The 23,709-nt window shown below is 39.6% G+C and overlaps 2 protein-coding genes and 1 pseudogene across 11 annotated transcripts in view; all 3 read right to left on the bottom strand.

Moving 5' to 3' along the window:
- The window catches only part of LOC129362983 (protocadherin alpha-C2-like), a 181,209-nt gene that overhangs the window by 66,779 nt on the left and 90,721 nt on the right, over positions 1-23,709 (bottom strand). Inside the window, exon 1 of one of the 10 annotated variants that reach the window (XM_055034877.1) lies at positions 20,876-23,379. The exons of 8 other annotated variants lie outside the window; for them this stretch is intronic. In XM_055034877.1, the coding sequence (XP_054890852.1) occupies positions 20,876-23,254 (2,379 nt within the window). In that variant the 5' untranslated portion in view covers positions 23,255-23,379. Of the gene's footprint in view, positions 1-6,990; positions 9,886-20,875; positions 23,380-23,709 lie in introns of those variants that run through there. One more of the 10 variants, XM_055034878.1, reaches the window with a different exon arrangement.
- On the bottom strand, positions 10,743-13,047 carry LOC129363012 (protocadherin alpha-8-like; annotated as a pseudogene).
- LOC129362692 (protocadherin alpha-8-like) lies at positions 17,349-19,900 on the bottom strand. The gene has a single exon (XM_055034398.1). The coding sequence runs from the start codon at positions 19,800-19,802 to the stop codon at positions 17,349-17,351; it is 2,454 nt and encodes an 817-aa protein (XP_054890373.1). The 5' UTR covers positions 19,803-19,900.

Below are 23,709 nucleotides of genomic sequence, written 5' to 3'. Positions count from 1 at the left end.
TTACTTCTTCACAACCATTATTTCATATTTTTTTATAAGACTGAAAAAAAAAGCATCTACTGCTCTGTAAAAATGTGATGTAGTGGGATTTATTGTAGCTATGTACCATAAATGCATACAAAAGCCAACACATTACGACATGTTGAATTAGATGGTGACAAATAATTTAACAATATGCTTACCTTCTCTGTGTTTGGTAAAGTCTGAGTTCTGGTAAAAGTGTCACTCCCATTAATACTGATCAGTTCAGCATCTGCAGGTGGAAACGGGGCGGGGAAAACCACTACGTCACTCTTCATTGTGTCTGAGCTGAAACACACGTCATACTGCTGAGTAGCTTTAGAGTAAGACCAGCTCCCGTCAGGATGGGTGGTGATCATGGGGGCGCTGTACCTGCTGAAATCACTGTCTGTTCTGTGGCATCTGACAGCTATTAAACTGATGAGACTCAGCAGAAAGATCACAGACACTGACACGATGGCGATCAGTAGATACAAGTTCAAATCAGAGAAGTTGTCCTCCTTTATAGGAACATGTCTGAACTGAGTCTGGACATCAGCTGTGCTTTCAACCACCATCACATCAATAGAAAACAGTGGCTGACAGAGAAGGTTCTCCATTATCAGAAACTAACACCACCAGTGGGTGACTTTTCAGGTCATTGTCATCATTCTCCTCTTAGTCCTGATTTCTCCGGTGCTGGTTCCGATCCTGAACAGGTTGTTCCTTTGGGCTCCGACAGGTGATAAGAAAGCAGCGCGTTGTATCCAGAATCTGCGTCCACAGCCCTGATCTTTGCTACAAAGTATCCCGCTTCAGCAGAATAAGGGATGGTTTCACTGATAACAGAGCCGTGTTCAGAATAAGGAGCTAAAATCGTTGGATTATTATCATTTTCATCCAGGATTAAAACATTGACAGTCGCGTTGCTGCTAAGTGGAGGAACACCAGAATCTGTAGCCTGAACTTTAAACTGAAACGTTTTCAACTCTTCATAGTTAAAAGACTGTAGATTGATTATATCGCCTGTTTCTGAATTTATGTTGATCATCGATCTGAGTGGCAGTGGGTTACTATTGTCAATTAAAAGTGAGTAGCTTATTTGACCATTTTGATCAGAGTCTGCATCAACTGCTGACACTGTTTTAATAACGGCTCCTATTTGACTGTTTTCATTTATAAAGACATGTACAGCATTTTCTGTAAAATACGGAGTGTTATCATTTACATCAGAGACATTTACAAGAATGAAGCTGATGCTGGAAAGAGAAGGGTTGCCTTCGTCTGTAGCTCTGATGCTGATATTATAGTGAGCTGCTCTTTCTCTGTCAAGCGCTCCATCTACAACCAAAGAATAGTAATTCTTATAATTTAGCTCTAATTTAAAAGGAACAGTGTTTGAAATTTTGCAATTAACAATGGCATTCTTACCGCTGTCCTTGTCAAATACTGAAACAAAAGCAATTGCGGTGCCAATGGAGGTATCCTCTTTCACTGTGTTTAACAGGGATGTTACTGTAATTTCAGGAAAATTGTCATTTATATCAAGTACTTCTATCAGTAACTTTGCATGCGAGGTCATGGGAAATATTGCCCCATCACTGGCTTGTACTCTAATCTCAAAAGCATTATTCTCTTCAAAGTCAATATTCTTTATATTTCTTACTGTTCCAGATTTGTCATCTATTGCAAAAAGCTCATTCAGTTTCCCCCTTCCGACAGCACTTAGAGAGTAAAACACCTGCCCATTCAGGCCTGCATCTAAATCTGTAGCAGTCACTGTAATTATTGACGTGCCTATTGTGACATTTTCATACACGCTGGCTTTATACAGAGTTTTACTAAATTTTGGGGCGTTATCATTAATATCTAAAACATTAATTATCAAATCCATTGTTCCAGATCTAGCTGGTGTTCCTCCATCCACAGCAGTCAGACTAAGCTGTATAACTTGTTTCTTTTCTCTGTCTAAGACTCTCTGAAGTACCAGTTCGGGTGTTTCACTTTCTCCCTTCTGTGTTTCCAAAGAGAAATGCTCGTTTTGACTGAGCTTGTATGAGTTTATGCCGTTTTTGCCAACGTCTGCATCGTGAGCTGGATGCAGAGGAAATTTCGTGCCCACCGCTGTGTTCTCAGTGACGTTCAGCTCCACCGTCTTGCTAACAAAATTCGGGGAGTTATCATTGACATCTAATATTGCTATCTCTATGCGATACAGTTTCAGTGGATTATTAATAATTACTTCGACATTAATGGCACATTTGGCCTCTTCACCGCAGAGCTGTTCTCGATCTATTCTCTCATTAACAAACAAGACTCCCGTCTTCAGATTTACCTCGAAATATTTCCTCTTTGATCCAGCAACGATCTGGAACATACGAGTCTCCAGGTCCTGAACATTAAGGTTGAGATCCTTCGCAATATTTGCGACAGCTGTCCCCGGATTTACCTCCTCAAACACGGAGTAAGAAAGTTGTCCTGAAACCGCTTCCCAGTAACAGCCCAGCAGCACAAAGACGAGGTGTATCCATACACATCTTAATCTGGCCTTAAAATACATTTTCCCAGTTCAAAAACAAACACGTACCGGAAAAAAATAATATCCTTGCTCACGTCACAACATGATCGGAAAAATCCGTTCCGTTCCAAACAAAGAAATAGTGTTATTTTCAAGAAGAAGTCGCCCAGGCGTCTTGGTTCTTCACCCTGTTCCTCCCTTTGTTTCAAAACCATAGAACATTATCCAGCTTTGAAACTGGGAGGAGTTGAGAAGCCGTGGTGCAAATCTAGATGTGACGGTCTATAATGTCCCCTCGTGGACAAAAGCGACAATTACAGCCAACACTGACACATGAACCTCTGCTACGTACATTATTTATAAAATTCCAAAATAAAGTGAATTTTAATTTTTCTCGGCAACTCATAGCTTAAATTACGACTTTTCTATTGTTTTTTTTTTGTTTTGTTTTTTCTGGAATGAATCGTCAGTCCTCATATTAATACAAAATATATTAACTTTGACTTCGCATAAAAGTTGCAGAGCGCCAACGACGTTGTTCTCAAAACGCGAAGTTTCGGTTTTGCTTTGCTTACACCAAAATTAGACATTATTTTCAATTGCATTGCTCGAGGAATCCTACTGACCAGCAGCATTTTTATTTAATATGATATTTTATGAACTTAGAAATATAACGTAATATTTTCCGCATCTATCAGATATAATAAAATCAAAATATGTAATTTACCTACCTTCTAAATAAATATAAAAAAGTCCCCAAAAAACAAAGAAATATAATAATAGAAAAAGGCGGTTATAAAATAAAGAAATAACTGGAAATAGAGAGAGCATCGCAATGTATTAAGACATATAGACATGATGTATTAAAAACGCAGCTGCAAGGTTGTGCTGCATAAAATTATATAAGCAGCAGGCAAGATGCAGCTGAGGCTTGAAAAGAAAAACTTATTTCCACAAAATACAAAGAGATATTAACATTACTCAAGCTGCATTCTTACCTTATCTGTGTTTGGTAAAGTCTGAGTTCTGGTAAAAGTATCACTCCCGTTTATACTGATCAGTTCCGCATCTACAGGTGGAAACGGGGCGGGGAAAACCACTACGTCACTCTTCATTGTGTCTGAGCTGAAACACACGTCATACTGCTGAGTAGCTTTAGAGTAAGACCAGCTCCCGTCAGGATGGGTGGTGATCATGGGGGCGCTGTACCTGCTGAAATCACTGTCTGTCCTGTGGCATCTGACAGCTATTAAACTGATGAGACTTAGCAGAAAGATCACAGACACTGACACGATGGCGATCAGTAGATACAAGTTCAAATCAGAGAAGTTGTCCTCCTTTATAGGAACATGTCTGAACTGAGTCTGGACATCAGCTGTGCTTTCAACCACCATCACATCAATAGAAACAGTGGCTGACAGAGAAGGTTCTCCATTATCAGAAACTAACACCACCAGTGGGTGACTTTTCAGGTCATTGTCGCTCATTCTCCTCTTAGTCCTGATTTCTCCGGTGCTGGTTCCGATCCTGAACAGGTTGTTTCCTTTGGGCTCCGACAGGTGATAAGAAAGCAGCGCGTTGTATCCAGAATCTGCGTCCACAGCCCTGATCTTTGCTACAAAGTATCCCGCTTCAGCAGAATAAGGGATGGTCTCACTGTTAACAGAGCCGTGCTCACAATAAGGAGCTAAAATAGTTGGATTATTATCATTTTCATCCAGGACTAAAACATTAACAGTCACGTTGCTGCTGAGTGGAGGAACACCAGAGTCTGTGGCTTGAATTTTAAAATGAATGTTTTTCAGCTCCTCATAGTTAAAAGACTGCAGACTGACTATTTCTCCTGTTTCTGAATTGATGTTTATCATTGATCTTATCGACAGTGAGTTACTGTTATCATGTAAAATTGAATAACTAATTTTACCATTCTGTTCAATGTCTGCATCCACTGCCAACATTTTTTTAATAACTTCTCCTGTTGCACTGTTTTCTTTTATGAAGATGTTTATTATGTCTTCTGGGAAATGAGGTCTGTTATCATTTACATCAGAGACATGAACAAGAACCACAGTTGTGCTGGAGAGAGGTGGGCTGCCCTCATCTTCCGCTGTGATGCTAATATCATAATGTGGCACTTTTTCTCTGTCGAGAGGTCCATCCACAACTAAAGAATAATAATTCCTATAGTTTGACTCTAGTTTAAAAGGAACATTATTGGAAATTTTGCAATTCACTATAGCGTTTTTACTGCTATCTTTATCAAGCACTGAAACAAGAGCAATCGCTGTGCCAATGGTTGCATCCTCTTTCACTGTATTCAACAAGGAGGTAACTGTAATTTCTGGAGCATTGTCGTTCACATCTAAAACTTCAATAAGCAGTTTAGCATGTGAGGTGAGAGGTGAGTGGCCTTGATCTCTGGCCTGCACTCTAAGTTCAAATGCATTACTCTCTTCAAAGTCGATATTCTTTTTATTTGTCACATGCCCTGTATTTTCATCTATCGCAAAGAGATCCGTCTCTTTTCCACTTACTTCGCTAAATGAATAAATTAGTTGTGCATTTTGTCCTTCATCTAAATCTGTGGCATTTAGTCTTATTATTAATGTCCCTATTTTTACATTCTCATACACCTTTGCTTTGTATAGACTTTGACTGAATGCTGGAAAGTTGTCATTGTTGTCCAAAACATTTATTATTATTGTCATACTACCTGATTTAGCAGGTGTTCCTCCATCAACAGCCGTCACTATTAACCGAATCAAAGACTGTTTCTCCCTATCTAACACTTTCTGAAGCACTAGTTCTGGTGTTATTCTTTCTCCTTTTTGTGTTAGTAGAGTAAAGTGTTCATTCTGACTCAGTCTGTAAGTACTCACTGAATTTTTTCCTATGTCTGCATCATGAGCTGAATGCAACGGGAATTTAGTTCCCACTGTCATACTTTCGCTAATGTTGATCATCTGAGACGTGCTGGTGAATGAAGGTAAATTATCATTCACGTCTAAAATGGCAATGTCCATGCGGTACAATTTCAGAGGATTGTTCATAACTGCTTCTACACTTACTGAACATTTTTCTCCATTGCCGCACAGTTCCTCTCGATCAATTCTCTCGTTAACATAAAGCGATCCGGTCTTTAGATTTACCTCAAAATATTTTTTGTTCGATCCTGCGACGATCTGGAACAAACGGGTTTCTAAGTCCTTGACATTTAGATTGAGATCCTTTGCAATATTTCCTATCACAGTCCCTTGGTTTACCTCCTCTGACACGGAGTAAGAGAGCTGTCCTAAAGCCTCTTCCCAGCAGCAAAGCAGCAGCACAAAGACGAAGTATATCCACACAAACGTTGTTCTCCCCGGAAAAATCATGTCTCCACGAAAGAAAGGACTCACAAATAAAAAAAGATTCCGATACGCTGTGAAATAAAAGCAATAGGTATTCAGGAATCTGCTAAGAAGGAAAACCCGAAGCTCCACAAATTCTTCCTTTCGTCGTTGTGTTTCAACCTCTTTGTTTCAAACGTCAGAGAAACATCATCCTCACCGTCTGACTCTGGGAGGAGTCCGTGGCAATAAAAAGGAAATTCAGATGTAATGGTCTACAATGTCCCCGTGCGGACAGCCGCGAAAACTACACCCAACTCCAAAAAACAAAACAAACAAAAAAAAATTCCTACGAAGAAAAACACCTGAAATATCGTATTTTTTTATGAATCGGCAAAACATTAAAATATGCAAAAGCTATTATATAATATTGCCATCTTTACAACGCAGAAAAAAAGAAAATAATCACAAAACAGGCAAACGTAATCAAACAAATGTTTGAATATTTTTTTCTCGATTTTAGAAAATTATATTTTTTCCGTTTTGTTAAAACTTGGAGGTTCCATTAAGTAGGACTGACGAGGACTATGGTAACGTAAGTAAAAAGTGATTTGAATACACAACATTTCAACAGCAGAAAAAGTTCTATATAATTCTGCAAAAGTAAATAGGATGATCTGAGCCGTCATATGTTCAGGTTTCCTGCACGTTTTTGGAATTTTGCTCTTTGTAGAATAGAAGTAATACACGTGTAATTGCATTAAAAGTTGTTTTTAAAAAATCCCATGCAGAGAGGAAACGTTTTTTATCGGGTATGGAGACATACTTGAATTAAAAATGAAATAAATAATATGAACCATAATATGGGAAATTAAATACTTTCTATTGAGCACTAACGACGGAAACCGCACAAACATTCAGCGACTGTTTATTTTTTATTTATTATTTATTATTATTGAGGCCATTATTTATAGCTTAATTCTAATTGAAAAGTTAATTGAAAATGAACTGATCAGACTCAGCAGAAAGATCACGTATTCAATAACATTGTTAGCTGCATTTATAATATTTCAACGAATCGGACATACACAAAAAAATACAGCGATACAACAGGAAGTAACAAAAAATTAGCAACGATCTTACCTTCTCTTTGCTTGGTAAAGTCTGAGTTCTGGTAAAAGTATCGCTCCCATTTATACTGATCAGTTCAGCATCTACAGGTGGAAACGGTGCGGGGAAAACCACTACGTCACTCTTCATTGTGTCTGAGCTGAAACACACGTCATACTGCTGAGTAGCTTCAGAGTAAGACCAGCTCCCGTCAGGATGGGTGGTGATCATGGGGGCGCTGTACCTGCTGAAATCACTGTCTGTCCTGTGGCATCTGACAGCTATTAAACTGATGAGACTCAGCAGAAAGATCACAGACACTGACACGATGGCGATCAGTAGATACAAGTTCAAATCAGAGAAGTTGTCCTCCTTTATAGGAACATGTCTGAACTGAGTCTGGACATCAGCTGTGTTTTCAACCACCATCACATCCATAGAAACAGTGGCTGACAGAGAAGGTTCTCCATTATCAGAAACTAACACCACCAGTGGGTGACTTTTCAGGTCATTGTCGCTCATTCTCCTCTTAGTCCTGATTTCTCCGGTGCTGGTTCCGATCCTGAACAGGTTGTGTCCTTTGGGCTCCGACAGGTGATAAGAAAGCAGCGCGTTGTATCCAGAATCTGCGTCCACAGCCCTGATCTTTGCTACAAAGTATCCCGCTTCAGCAGAATAAGGGATGGTCTCACTGTTAACAGAGCCGTGCTCAGAATAAGGAGCTAGAATCGTTGGATTATTATCATTTTCATCCAGGATTAAAACATTAACAGTAACGTTGCTGCTGAGTGGAGGAACACCAGAATCTGTAGCCTGAACTATAAACTGAAACGTTTTCAGTTCCTCATAATTAAAGGACTGCAGACTGATTATATCTCCAGTCTGTGAGTTTATACTTAGCAAGGAACTAAGGGGCAGCGAGTTACTGTTATTATGTAAAATTGAATAACTAATTTGAGCATTCTGTTCAATGTCTGCATCCACTGCTGACACTTTTTTAATAACTTTTCCTGTTGCACTGTTTTCTTTTATGAAAATGTTTGTAATATCTTCTGTGAAATGAGGTCTGTTATCATTCACATCAGAAACGTGAACAATAATGACGCTGGTGTTTGAAAGCGGCGGGCTCCCATTGTCTGTGGCTGTGATGCAAATATTATAATAAGGTGCTCGTTCTCTGTCCAGGGGCCCATCCACAACTAAAGAATAGTAATTCTTATAGTTTGACTCTAGTTTAAAAGGGATGTTGTCTGAAATTTTGCAGTTCACCACTCCATTTTTACTGCTGTCTTTATCGAATGCAGAAACAAGAGCAATCGCGGTGCCAATGGATGAATCCTCTTTCACTGTATTTAAAAGGGAAGTGACTGTAATTTCAGGAGCGTTGTCGTTCACATCTAGTACTTCAATAAGTAATTTAGCATATGAAGTCATGGGTGAGGAAGCTCCATCACTGGCCTGAACTCGAATCTCAAATGCATTGGTCTCTTCAAAGTCTATGTTCTTCTTGTTTGTCACTGTTCCGGTATCTTCATTAATTTCAAAGAGCTCAGTATGTTTACCACGACCTACTTCACTGAATGAGTATGTCACGTGTCCGTTTTTCCCCGCGTCCAAATCGGTAGCATTTAAAGTTATAATTGGCGTTCCGAGCTTTGCGTTTTCGTACACCCTGGCTTTGTACAGAGTTTGACTGAAAACAGGGGCGTTGTCATTAATATCCAACACATTAATGACAACCACCATGGAGCCTGATTTTGCAGGCGTTCCTCCATCCAGAGCCGTCAAAATGAGCCGAATTACAGACAACTTTTCTCTGTCTAACACTTTCTGAATGACCAGTTCAGGCGTTACACTCTCTCCTTTTTGTATCGCTAGAGAAAAGTGTTCGTTCTGACTAAGCCTGTAGGTTTGCACTGTATTTTTGCCAATGTCCGCATCATGGGCGGGATGCAGCGGAAATTTGGTTCCTGCCGCCGTGCTTTCACTGATGTTAATCATTTGACGACCAGTAAGGAAACTAGGAGAATGATCGTTTACGTCCAGAATCAGAATTTCAATGCGGTGCAATTTTAGAGGATTATTAAGAACCGCTTCTACACTTATTGAGCATTTTGCTTCAGCGCCACACAGTTCCTCTCGATCTATTCTCTCGTTGACGTAAAGAGCACCGGTCTTTAGATTTACCTCAAAATATTTTTTCTTCGATCCTGCAACGATCTGGAACATGCGAGTGTCGAGATCCTTAACATTTAGGTTGAGATCTTTGGCTATATTTCCGATCACGGTCCCTTGGTTTACCTCCTCTGATACGGAGTATGAAAGCTGTCCGAGAGCCGCTTCCCAGCAGCAAAGCAGCAGCACAAAGACGAAGTATATCCACACAAAGCTAGTCCTCCCCTGAAGAATCATCTTGCCAAAAATGCATGGAAAACATAGATTCAAAATCCTTCTGTGAACACTCAAAGTAAATGAGGCAATCCTCTTCGAGAAATAAATAATAAAAATAACCCAATGGTAGCGACACCGCTGGTCTGTTTTAAGCGTCTCTTCCCTTTGTTTCAAGAAACGTCATCTGGCTCTGGGAGGAGTTCCGTTAAATCAGAAACGCATTTCAGATGTGACGGTCTACAATGTCCCCGTGTGGTCAAATCCAAAACCTACACCCTGTGGCAATCGTTTCATTTCAAACTTACACCATGCGCTCTATCATATTTTCTCAACAATGTGTCTTTCCAAACCTGCTGAATAGCTTTATTGTTTATTTATTTTATTTATTGATTTATTTTAGATCCATAAAAGTTCTCTAATATTTTCTTCTCTCTTGGATCGTCTTTGTCTGGAAGAGATTCTGTAATGGAGGACCTCAAAGAATGTGTTGGAGTTTAACTTCAAATTATCAAACTGAAAGAAAATCCATATTATACTAAATACTTTTTTACATTTTTTTTTATTCTTTCAAAATCGATCTTGGAGAGTTCTAGACGGGGTTTTTTTTTGTTTGTTTTTAATTATTTTTTTTTTTAGGATGACCTAAGTAATAGGCCACATATTCATATCAATTATATATACAAACACGAACAGAGCGGAGACAAATGACCGTCTCGACTTTCAGCACCGTGGCCAGCTCCCCGAACACACTTCCAATAGTGACTCGAGTGTGGACATTTAAACAATACATTGTACCAACAAGAAAATTTAATTAAAAATAACAACTCAAAAAAATAACAACTCAAATATATATATATATATATATATATAATATATATATATATATATATATATATATATATATATATATATATATATATTATATATATATATATATAATATATATTTTATATAAATATTTTTTATAATTTTTTTTTTTTTTTAGCTAAAATCAACATATTGTTGTCGAAATGAAGAAGACACACACAATCGTGAGGAACAAAACCTGCTGAGATAAACGTTAAGCTCGCATCTTACCTTTTCATTGTTGGGTAAAGTCTGAGTTCTGGTAAAAGTATCGCTCCCATTTATACTGATTAGTTCAGCATCGACAGGTGGAAACGGTGCGGGGAAAACCACTACGTCACTCTTCAGTGTGTCTGAGCTGAAACACACGTCATACTGCTGAGTAGCTTTAGAGTAAGACCAGCTCCCGTCAGGATGGGTGGTGATCATGGGGGCGCTGTACCTGCTGAAATCACTGTCTGTCCTGTGGCATCTGACAGCTATTAAACTGATGAGACTCAGCAGAAAGATCACAGACACTGACACGATGGCGATCAGTAGATACAAGTTCAATCAGAGAAGTTGTCCTCCTTTATAGGAACATGTCTGAACTGAGTCTGGACATCAGCTGTGCTTTCAACCACCATCACATCAATAGAAACAGTGGCTGACAGAGAAGGTTCTCCATTATCAGAAACTAACACCACCAATGGGTGACTTTTCAGGTCATTGTCGCTCATTCTCCTCTTAGTTCTGATTTCTCCGGTGCTGGTTCCAATCCTGAACAGGTTGTTTCCTTTGGGCTCCGACAGGTGATAAGAAAGCAGCGCGTTGTATCCAGAATCTGCGTCCACAGCCCTGGTCTTGCTACAAAGTATCCCGCTTCAGCAGAATAAGGGATGGTTTCACTGTTAACAGAGCCGTGCTCAGAATAAGGAGCTAAAATAGTTGGATTATTATCATTTTCATCCAGGATAAAAACATTAACAGTCACGTTGCTGCTGAGCGGAGGAACACCAGAGTCTGTAGCCTGAACTTTAAACTGAAACGTCTTTAACTCCTCAAAATTAAACGACTGCAAGCTTATAATATCTCCAGTCTCTGAATTAATATTTACCATCGACGAAAGCTGCATGTTGCCATTACTTTCAGCAACTGAAAAAGTCACTTGAGCATTCTGATCAATGTCCGCGTCTAATGCAGATACTCTTTTTAAAACCGTTCCTACCGGAGCGTTCTCCTTTAAATACACATTGAACACAGAGTCTGAAAATTGTGGGTAGTTGTCATTCACATCGGAAACAAAAACTCTAAAATCCTTTGTGCTCGTCAGAGTGGGTTTCCCGTCATCTGAAGCGACGATGGTCACATTGTAATATGAATCAGTTTCTCGGTCCAGCTGGCTGTCCACCACCAAAGAGTAATAATTTTTGTAATTCGTTTCCAACTTGAATGGAGTTTTATTTTTAACGTTGCAATGAATTATTCCGTTTCTACCCCCGTCTTTATCTACAACCGAGACAAGTGCAATAGCTGTTCCCAATTTTGTGTCTTCTTTAACGGTGTCAATGAGAGTGGTTACAGATATTTCGGGAGCATTATCATTTAAATCGATTACTTCTATCAGCACCTTGCACTGCGAGGTCATGGGAGGAGTCCCTCTGTCACTGGCCTGAACGCGTATTTCAAAAACCGGGTGCTCTTCAAAGTTAATGTTTCCTTTCACAGTTATTAAACCTGTTCGTTCATCAATTTCAAAGATGTCTAAAATGTGTTCTTGGTCTTTGCTGCCAAGTGAGTAGGAAATCGCTCCGTTTGGCCCTTCATCTTTGTCTGTCGCCATAACTGTTATCACCGATGTACCAAGTGGCGAATTTTCGGTAATACTTGATTTGTATAAAGGTTGAGCAAACATTGGTACGTTATCATTATTGTCCAAAACATGTATAACTAACTGTGATGTTCCGGATTTTACTGGTGTTCCTCCATCGACAGCAGTCAGCGTCAGACTAATAACAGACTGTTTCTCTCGGTCTAAAGGTTTTTGCAGAATGAGTTCAGCAGACACTTTCTCTCCTTTGTTCACCGATAATGAGAAATGATCGTTTGTACTCAGCTTATATGCACTGATGTCATTTTGTCCCACGTCTGCATCATAAGCTGACAAAACTAGAAATTTAGTCCCAGGCAGAGTGCTTTCTGCTATTTCAATATTTTGAGAAGTGCTAGTAAAAGACGGAGAATTGTCGTTAACGTCTATAATATTTATCTCTAAACGATAAAGCTTCAGAGGAGAATTAATCACAGCTTCGACGCTCACTGTGCATTTCTTTGCTTTTGCACACAGCTCCTCTCTGTCGATTCTGTCGCTGACAAAGAGAACACCTGTCTTCAGATTTACCTCGAAATGTTTTTTCTTTGCTCCGTTGACAATTTGAAACATGCGAGCTTCCAACTCGTGCAGACCGAGGTTTAGATCTTTGGCGATATTTCCCACTGAGGTTCCCGGATTTACCTCTTCAGATATGGAGTAAGAGAACTGCCCGGACACCGAAATCCGCCCGCAGCCAAGCAGAATAAATAATGTGATTGTCAACGCAGGAATCTCTTGCACTGAATTCATAATCCGACCGGGAGAAAGAAAGAAATAGATATATCCTTCACTGTAGATCCAGCAAAAACGAAAGTTGTGCCCCTTTCTTTTCAAATAGTCCTCAGGGTAGCTCATATAGCGTTGTCTCCCCTCTGTGCTTCTTCGTCGCTTTGTGCCAAAGCCCAAGAAAACATAATCACGTATTAAAAGGGACGGACTTCAGTATTCAATTCAATATGTAAAGGTCGACATCGCCCCCTGTTGTCGTTTTGTCTTCATTACACAATAAGGCAAAAATAGATTTTTTAAATAAAAGTATATCATGAAGGACTATGTATAATAGTTGTGTGTGTGCGTGTGTAAGTCTGTGTGTGTGCGTGTGTGTGTGTCATTATGATTTTCCATACTGATTTATTTTTCATCTATTTCGACTCATTAAGGTATGATGTCTTATGAGAAAATTAATGAGGCTGTATAAGTTCGAACAACAACTGTGAATTGCTCCAATCACAGTTTTGCTTCAGAGGTTGGCAGCAGAACAGAACTCTCAATCAGCAACACCAGAACCCATGAGCGCATTCAGCAAGCAAGCTTTGGTATAAAGACATGTTGTGCCATAAAATAAAATAAAAATAATAATATCAACAGTAATGACTTTTGTTTTATTATTTCAGAATTTTTAAAACCTTCAGTCATGTGTATGCATATTCAACGTTTGCTTAAGGAGCACTTAAACAGAAAATGGGAAAACAGATACTAAATAACCTGAAGAAATGTCAAATACAACTTAACTATAGCAGAGAGGAATCAACAAACCACCATGGACATAGAGCACGAAAAGACAACATTACTGAAAATTTAATCTTACCTTGTCTGTGTTCGGTAAAGTCTGAGTTCTGGTAAAAGTGTCTGTTCCATTAATACTGATCAGTTCAGCATCTACAGGTGGAAACGGTGCGGGGAAAACCACTACGTCACTCTTCAGTGTGTCTGAGCTGAAACACACGTCATATTGCTGAGTAGCTTTAGAGTAAGACCAGCTCCCGTCAGGATGGGTGGTGATCATGGGGGCGCTGTACCTGCTGAAATCACTGTCTGTCCTGTGGCATCTGACAGCTATTAAACTGATGAGACTCAGCAGAAAGATCACAGACACTGACACGATGGCGATCAGTAGATACAAGTTCAAATCAGAGAAGTTGTCCTCCTTTATAGGAACATGTCTGAACTGAGTCTGGACATCAGCTGTGCTTTCAACCACCATCACATCAATAGAAACAGTGGCTGACAGAGAAGGTTCTCCATATATCAAACTAACACCACCAATGGGTGACTTTTCAGGTCATTGTCGCTCATTCTCCTCTTAGTCCTGATTTCTCCGGTGCTGGTTCCGATCCTGAACAGGTTGTTTCCTTTGGGCTCCGACAGGTGATAAGAAAGCAGCGCGTTGTATCCAGAATCTGCGTCCACAGCCCTGATCTTTGCTACAAAGTATCCCGCTTCAGCAGAATAAGGGATGGTCTCACTGTTAACAGAGCCGTGCTCAGAATAAGGAGCTAAAATCGTTGGATTATTATCATTTTCATCCAGGATAAAAACATTAACAGTAACGTTGCTGCTGAGTGGAGGAACACCAGAGTCTGTAGCCTGAACTATAAAATGAATTTTTTTCAATTCCTCATAGTTGAAGGACTGCAAACAGGTTATCTCTCCAGTCTCTGAATTTATGTTTATCAATGATCTGAGTGGCAGCGGGTTTCTATTGTCAATTAAAAATTCGTAGCTTACCTGGCCATTTTCATCAGTGTCTGCATCAACTGCGGACACTTTTCTAATAATTCCTCCTGTTGGATTGTTTTCTTTTATAAATATATTTATTGTTCTCTCTGTAAAAATAGGTGCATTATCATTTACATCTGACACATGCACAAGTATCCAGCTGTTACTGGAGAGAGGTGGGCTGCCCTCATCTCTAGCAGCGATGCTGATATTGTAATGAGGCGCGTTTTCTCTGTCTAGACGTCCTCCCACAACTAAAGAATAATAATCCTTATAATTCGACTCTAATTTGAAAGGGACATCATTAGAGATTTCGCAATTAACCATGGCGTTTTTATTACTGTCTCTGTCAAATACCGAAACAAGAGCAATTGCGGTGCCGACTGGTGCATCCTCTTTAACAGTATTTAACAGGGAGGTAACTGTAATTTCAGGAGCGTTGTCGTTCACATCTAAAACTTCAATCAGTAATTTAGCATGTGACGTCAGAGGTGACGTGCCGCTGTCACTGGCTTGCACTCGAATCTCGAAAGCAGTGTTCTCTTCAAAGTCCACATTCTTCTTGTTAGTCACTATGCCTGTTGTTTTTTCTATTTTGAAAACATTTGTTTGTTTCCCACGACCCATTCCGCTGAAAGAATACACAACTTCTCCATTTTTTCCCGCATCCAAATCAGTTGCGTTCACCGTTATTATCGACGTGCCTATTTCAGCATTTTCGTACAGCGTGGCTTTGTACAGATTTTGCGTGAATACCGGCGCGTTGTCATTGCTGTCCAAAACGTTCACTGTTATGATCATGCTGCCTGACTTAGCCGGTGTTCCTCCGTCAAAGGCAATTAATATTAGCTGAATCAAAGCTTGTTTTTCTCTATCTAAGGATTTCTGTAGCACGATTTCAGGAGTGACACTTTCTCCTTTATGTGTAGCCAGAGAAAAATAGTTATTTTGACTGAGCTTGTACATATTAACAGCGTTTTTACCAACGTCTAAATCTTCAGCAGGGTTCATTGGGAATTTTGCCCCCGTCGCGGTGTTTTCACTCACATTCATTGACAGCAACGGATTTGGAAACGACGGGGAATTATCATTCACATCCAGGATTGTAATTTCAAAGCGGTAGAGTTTAAGTGGATTATTAATAACTCCTTCGACATTTAGTGAGCATTTATCTTCATCACCGCAGAGTTCCTCCCGATCTATTCTCTCGTTGACGTACAGAGCGCCGGTCCGCAGGTTTACCTCGAAATATTTCCTCTTCGATCCCGCAACGATCTGAAACATGCGGGATTCCAGCTCCTGGGTATTTATGTTGAGATCTTTGGCAATGTTTCCGACAAAGCTTCCGCGGTCCACTTCCTCTAATACGGAGTAAGAAAGAAAACCGAAAGCTGCTTCCAGGTGACAATCCACCAGAACGATGGCGAGATATATCCACGCAGATTTAGGCCTATCCGGTCTATGCATGTTTACATTAAACTTGAAATATATATAACTAACTGCAAAAATAAAGTCGTTACTCTAGACGTAAGATCCAAACATATTAACACAGAATAATGACAGCGGTGTATTTTCAGTAGAAAGAAAAAAAGGTCGCTGCTCCGTCCCTCGTCCTTCTCTGTCTTCCTTTGTCTCTGTGTTTTTTTTTTAACCACGCAATAAGAAGGGAGGAGCCCGAGAATCCATACATCCATCCGAAATGTGATGGTCTACAATGTCCCCATGCGGACACATGCAGGAAGTGTATTCACTACAAAACATGCAGCGCATCACCAGTTTCTGTCCAATAACATAAATTATTCTGCTCTGATTAACTATTTTCTAATAAAAAAATAAGTAAAAATAAATAAAAAAATCAGAAAGTGATGCAAAAATCAAATTTTGTTTTCTTTCTAAGTTATTCATACTGAATAAAGGTAATTACAATAAGTCTCGCACCATTTCATTAAAAAATATTTTAAATTTTATTTCATATTTTTTGTTTTATTATTAATATTATAAGGACTAAAATTATCATCATTATTATTATTAACGTTTTTTTGTTTCTTTTTTTTTTCGAGGGAAGAAAGTTGCTTCATAATAAATAAACGAGATAATCTGTATTTGCTGTGCTGAACCAGTATTAAATGGTTTATAATAATTACTATTATTGTAGATATAATATTAAGACTCAGGAAAGAACATGAATTTATATATGACTTCATTAAAATGAGTTTATATAAACTCAAAGATTCTCATTCAACACGGTTTTGCAAATGAGAACACGTCTTCTTTATACATGTATTACTACAATCGCATTCAGCACCACGGACAGCGAGAAACAATTACAAGAGAAACTGCCATCACTTCAACATTAAAAGTCGCAGTAAACACAAAACCCAGCTCTTCTGCTGAAAATAATGACAAAAAAATTGCTTCAATGAATGAATGAATGCATGTAGCCTCAAAAACCTCAGTAGGCAAACTTAACATTTCACATTCATACCACATCTATATTTACTGACTAATGGTGTTGTGATTCCACAAGACTAATTTCGGGCAATAGCATTCCTTATGCAATCTCCTTTTAGATGAAATATTTTGGATTTGGATGCATAATATAAATAAATGTATAAATCAAGAGATCTAATTTGTTTTTTAAAAAACTTAGGAAAAATATTGCTATTCGGAAACTTAAGCACTTTACGTTTTTTTCACACTCAACTTGCTACTGTCTGAAACCATAATAATGTGTTATAGTTGCATATAAGTAGTCAATCAGCTTTGAATGACGCTTCTGACAAAGTATTGAAAAATACACATTCTAAATAGTTATGTTCCAAAGTAAACAATAACGCACGTCAAACGTCACAAAAACTGTAAAACATGGTCTTACCTTGTCTGTGTTTGGTAAAGTCTGAGTTCTGGTAAAAGTGTCACTCCCATTAATACTGATCAGTTCAGCATCTACAGGTGGAAACGGTGCGGGGAAAACCACTACGTCACTCTTCAGTGTGTCTGAGCTGAAACACACGTCATACTGCTGAGTAGCTTTAGAGTAAGACCAGCTCCCGTCAGGATGGGTGGTGATCATGGGGGCGCTGTACCTGCTGAAATCACTGTCTGTCCTGTGGCATCTGACAGCTATTAAACTGATGAGACTCAGCAGAAAGATCACAGACACTGACACGATGGCGATCAGTAGATACAAGTTCAAATCAGAGAAGTTGTCCTCCTTTATAGGAACATGTCTGAACTGAGTCTGGACATCAGCTGTGCTTTCAACCACCATCACATCAATAGAAACAGTGGCTGACAGAGAAGGTTCTCCATTATCACAAACTAACACCACCAATGGGTGACTTTTCAGGTCATTGTCGCTCATTCTCCTCTTAGTCCTGATTTCTCCGGTGCTGGTTCCGATCCTGAACAGGTTGTTTCCTTTGGGCTCCGACAGGTGATAAGAAAGCAGCGCGTTGTATCCAGAATCTGCGTCCACAGCCCTGATCTTTGCTACAAAGTATCCCGCTTCAGCAGAATAAGGGATGGTCTCACTGTTAACAGAGCCGTGCTCAGAATAAGGAGCTAAAATAGTTGGATTATTATCATTTTCATCCAGAATACAAACATTGACAGTCACGTTGCTGCTGAGCGGAGGAACACCAGAGTCTGTAGCCTGAACTATAAACTGAAACGTTTTCAACTCCTCATAATTAAAGGACTGCAGACTGATTATATCTCCGGTTTCTGAATTAATATTAACAAATTTAGATGAACTCAGGTGATCAGTTTTGGTTTGTAAAAGGGAGTATCTCACCTTACCATTATTATCAAGATCAGCATCAATTGCAGAGACAATTTTAATAACTGTTCCCACTGGACTATTCTCTTTCACGTAAATATTTATCAGTGGTTCGGAAAATTGTGGAGGATTATCGTTAACATCAGATACTTGGATATTAACAGCGTTTGTGCTGGAAAGCGATGGAGACCCTTCATCGATTGCGACTATAGTTACTTTGTATTCAGCGTGAGTCTCTCTATTTAGTGGTTCATTAACTACCAATGAGTAATAATTTTTGTAATTTGTTTCCAATTTAAACGGGTTTTCATTTACAATGAGAGTATTTATTTTCCCGTTTTCCCCACCGTCTTTGTCCACCACGGACACAAGAGCGACAGCTGTACCTACTTGTGCGTCCTCTTTCACCTGGCTTTGCAGCGATGTTACGATGATCTCAGGAGCGTTATCATTTACGTCTACTACTTCTACCAGCACTTTACAGTGAGCAGACATAGGAGGATGGCCTTTGTCACTTGCCTGAGCATGAATTTCAAAGGCAGGGCTTTCTTCGTAGTCGATATTACCTTTCACGAGAAGCGCACCTGTTTTGGGGTCAATATCAAATAAATCCAAAACACGATCCTGTCCTTTCTTCCTCAAAGAGTATTCTATCTCACCATTTAAACCCTCATCTGCATCTGTTGCGTTTAGATTGGCAACTGTTGTGCCGGTTGATATATTTTCTGGAATTTGAATCTTATACAGAGACTTACTAAAAATAGGGTGGTTGTCATTGGTATCTAAAACTGTGACGACTATTTCCGAGGTTCCTGACTTTGGTGGGTTTCCTCCATCCACGGCAGTCAGAATGAGTTTTATAATAGAGTCTCGTTCGCGGTCCAGTGTTTTATCCAGCACCAGCTCAGCGGACACGCTTTCTGCTCCTTTGTGAATTTCCAATGTGAAATAATCATTGCTTCCCAGTTTGTAAGTATTAACGCTGTTTTTCCCGACATCTAAGTCTGACGCTTCTATTAGACTAAATTTGACTCCAGGTAAAGTGTTTTCGGGAACGTCAATCAACTGCAAATGCTCAGAAAAAACAGGCATGTTGTCATTGATGTCTTTTATTGCCACCTCTATACGGTAAAGCTTCATCGGGTTGCTGATCACAGCTTCTATGCTCACGGTGCATTTTGCGGATTTTGCACAGAGCTCCTCTCGGTCTATCCTTTTATTTACAAAAAGAATCCCCGTTTTCAATTCGAGGTCGAAATAATTCCGTTTTGCTGAATCGACGATCTGGAACATGCGAGGCTCTAAATCCTGGACCTTAAGGTTTAGATCCTTTGCGATATTTCCCACTGAAGTCCCGGGGTTTACCTCCTCTGAGATGGAATACGAGAGTTGTGCGGTTGCAACTTCCCAGCTGCAGCAGAGCAGCACGACGGAAACAGCATCCCAGAAAGAGCTCGCTCCTCGCGAAAAATACATGATTGGATCCAGAGTGACATGCACAAATTCAAATCCAGCGTAAACCTTTCAACAGGAATAAAAACGCGCAGCGAAAACCAGTCTTGACCGTGTTTCCGGTCGGCTTAATGTTCTCCGTCGCTCACGGTCTGCTTCCCTCTCTAACAAAGAACAGAAACATCACAAGCCCTTGTGACTGGGAGGAGTTTTATACGGCGCTAGAACGCCACTGCCTTCATGCCGTGGTCTTCAGTGCCACCATGTGGGCATGCAAGGAAATGAAGCTGACCATATTTTACAAATCACGTTTTCCGAGAAACAAGTATATATTTTGTATAATTTCACTTCAAAATATCAAACAACAACTAAAATCACTGCTGCAACTGTATTTATACGAATATAAATATTACTGTTATTATTGTTTTTGTTATGTTAGAATGCCAACAAAATCCTGACTATTTCGAACCAGTATTACATTGTAATCCCCAAAATAAAAGACTAAAGCAAAACTGCAAGAACAAAATTATTTCTTGAGGATAATTTATATTGGTTTATTTTTAAATTATATGTGGCTAAAAACAAACAAATCAAAAGAAAATTAATACCTTAAAAGTTTATATATAGCATGGCTAAAATCAAACCAATAGAAAAATAATACTAAAAACAAAATCTTAAAAATTATCATACTGAAACTATAAAATCCAACAAGGAATGATTAATCAGTTGCCAAAGATGTAATTGGCAGGGACAGACTATAAACTTCATCATGTGATTGCAAAACAATCCCCTCACTTATAATAAAACACAACGCACAATGAACAGACATCTTATTTCAGCACCATGGATAACGACACACATTTTCATCGTCGTTGAGTTGTGGATAAAACAGTTAACACAGTGGGAATTTTGGTTCACACAAATAAGTTGTAATATTCATGTTAAATATCAGAGAAAATCCGATGTCAGAAAAACAACAGTTCTCCGACAACCTTAACAGCATCAGCAGGTTCAATTCCTTTATGAAATGAAACGAAATAAAGAAAACCCAATCTATTTACAACAGTGAAAAAATATTTATATATGTTGCTTCTTACCTTATCTTTTGTAGGTAAAGTCTGAGTTCTGGTAAAAGTGTCACTCCCATTAATACTGATCAGTTCAGCATCTACAGGTGGAAACGGGGCGGGGAAAACCACTACGTCACTCTTCAGTGTGTCTGAGCTGAAACACACGTCATACTGCTGAGTAGCTTTAGAGTAAGACCAGCTCCCGTCAGGATGGGTGGTGATCATGGGGGCGCTGTACCTGCTGAAATCACTGTCTGTCCTGTGGCATCTGACAGCTATTAAACTGATGAGACTCAGCAGAAAGATCACAGACACTGACACGATGGCGAGTAGATACAAGTTCAAATCAGAGAAGTTGTCCTCCTTTATAGGAACATGTCTGAACTGAGTCTGGACATCAGCTGTGCTTTCAACCACCATCACATCAATAGGAACAGTGGCTGACAGAGAAGGTTCTCCATTATCAGAAACTAACACCACCAATGGGTGACTTTTCAGGTCATTGTCGCTCATTCTCCTCTTAGTCCTGATTTCTCCGGTGCTGGTTCCGATCCTGAACAAGTTGTTTCCTTTGGGTTCCCACAGATGATAAGAAAGCAGCGCGTTGTATCCAGAATCTGCGTCCACAGCCCTGATCTTTGCTACAAAGTATCCCGCTTCAGCAGAATAAGGGATGGTCTCACTGTTAACAGAGCCGTGCTCAGAATAAGGAGCTAAAATAGTTGGATTATTATCATTTTCATCCAGGATTAAAACATTAACAGTAACGTTGCTGCTGAGCGGAGGAACACCAGAGTCTGTAGCCTGAACTTTAAACTGAAACGTTTTCAACTCCTCAAAGTTAAACGACTGCAGACTGATTATATCTCCGGTCTCTGAATTAATATTAACAATTTTAGATGAACTCAGCTGATCAGTGCTGGTTTGTAAAAGGGAGTAGCTCACCTTACCATTATTATCAAGATCAGCATCAATTGCAGAGACAATTTTAATAACTGTTCCCACTGGACTATTCTCTTTCACGTAAATATTTATCAGTGGTTCGGAAAATTGTGGAGGATTATCGTTAACATCAGATACTTGGATATTAACAGCGTTTGTGCTGGAAAGCGATGGGGTTCCCCCATCAGTTGCCACCATAGTTATATTGTATTCGGCAACAATCTCTCTATCAAGCAGCCTGTTCACAACTAACGAGTAAGAATTTTTGTAATTCGTTTCCAATTTAAGTGGTGTTTCATTCATAATAACAACTTTCACTTCCCCGTTTTTCCCACTATCTTTATCCACCACAGAAACCAGAGCAATAGCTGTACCTACTTGTGCGTCCTCTTTCACTGTGTTAAACAGCGATGTTACGATGATCTCAGGAGCGTTATCATTTACGTCTGCTACTTCTACGAGCACTTTACAATGAGCAGACAACGGAGGATGGCCTTTGTCACTTGCCTCAGCATGAATTTCAAAGGCAGGGCTTTCTTCGTAGTCAATATTTCCTTTAACTAGAAGCGCACCTGTTTTAGCGTTAATCTGGAAAAGATCTAAAACCCGATCTTGACCTTTAATTCTTAAAGAATATTCTATTTCAGCATTTATCCCGTCATCTGCATCTGCTGCTGTCAAAACTATAACAGTGCTACCGACTGATACGTTCTCAGATATTCTCGTCTTATACAAGGACTTACTGAAAACTGGAGAGTTGTCATTGCTATCTATAACAGTGACAATAATGCTTGCTGTTCCTGACTTTGGTGGATTTCCACCGTCCACAGCAGTCACAGTGAGTTTGATGGTCGGCTGTTGTTCTCGGTCAAGAGCTTTCAGAAGCACAAGTTCGGCCGACACACTGTCTTCGCCTTTGTGGATCTCTAAGGAGAAATAATCATTTCGACTTAGCTTGTATGTACTAACGCTGTTCTTTCCGACGTCACGGTCTGATGCGCCCACAAATCCAAACTTCCCTCCCGGTGCTGTACTCTCTGCTATATTGAGAGACTGCAGCGTTTCAGAAAAATACGGCGCATTATCATTTATGTCAATAATGTTTATGGCCAGTCGGTACAGTTTGAGCGGACTGTTAACAACAGCCTCGACATTAACAATGCATTCCTCAGCTTTTACACAAAGCTCCTCTCGGTCGATTCTTTCCGTGACGTAAAGACTGCCCGTTTTCAGATTTATGTCGAAATATTTTCTCTTCGATCCGCTGACTATCTGAAACATGCGGGCCTCCAAGTCGAATACGTTAAGATTTAAATCTTTTGCGAGATTTCCCACAGCAGTGCCCGGATTTACCTCCTCAGATACAGAGTAAGACAGCTGTCCACATCCCAGTTTCCAGCAGCACTCCAAAATGACAAAGAGCAAATAGATCCTTAAAGGTCCGCGTATCCGTCCAGTCGGCATATTGCTATCCAGTTCCGCAAACGATCGTATGGACTCTAATCTCCATTTAATATTTTTGGATAGTTCACGTTCGTCATGAGGTATGAAAACAAAGAGTAAGCAGAATGCGCAAAAGGGTGTGCGTCTACTCCTGTTTTGCGACTCTTTGTAACAAAGCACTGAGGAAATATCATCCTATGAATTTGGGAGGGGCCTGTAGCAAACAACAGACATCATGTCACGGTCTAGGATGTCCCCATGTGGCTGTTTGAAATAACTGCATTCATAACATGGGAAACAAATAAGGAGCTACTTGAAGTTTTAAAGAATAGTTTCCCTTTTGTGACAAAAAGGTCCGGAGAGTATTATAAAAACCCACACATGTCAATAGAACTGATTTTCGGCCTTTATGATCTGCAATGACAGTAAACGAACCAATATTTTGCCAGATCCTTACGACAAAATACAGTTTTTTT

The sequence above is a fragment of the Poeciliopsis prolifica genome, unplaced genomic scaffold (assembly GCF_027474105.1).
Source record: "Poeciliopsis prolifica strain line A6 unplaced genomic scaffold, Auburn_PproV2 SCAFFOLD009, whole genome shotgun sequence".
Taxonomy (NCBI): Eukaryota; Metazoa; Chordata; class Actinopteri; order Cyprinodontiformes; family Poeciliidae; genus Poeciliopsis; species Poeciliopsis prolifica.
This window is presented reverse-complemented; position numbering and strand designations above follow the sequence as displayed.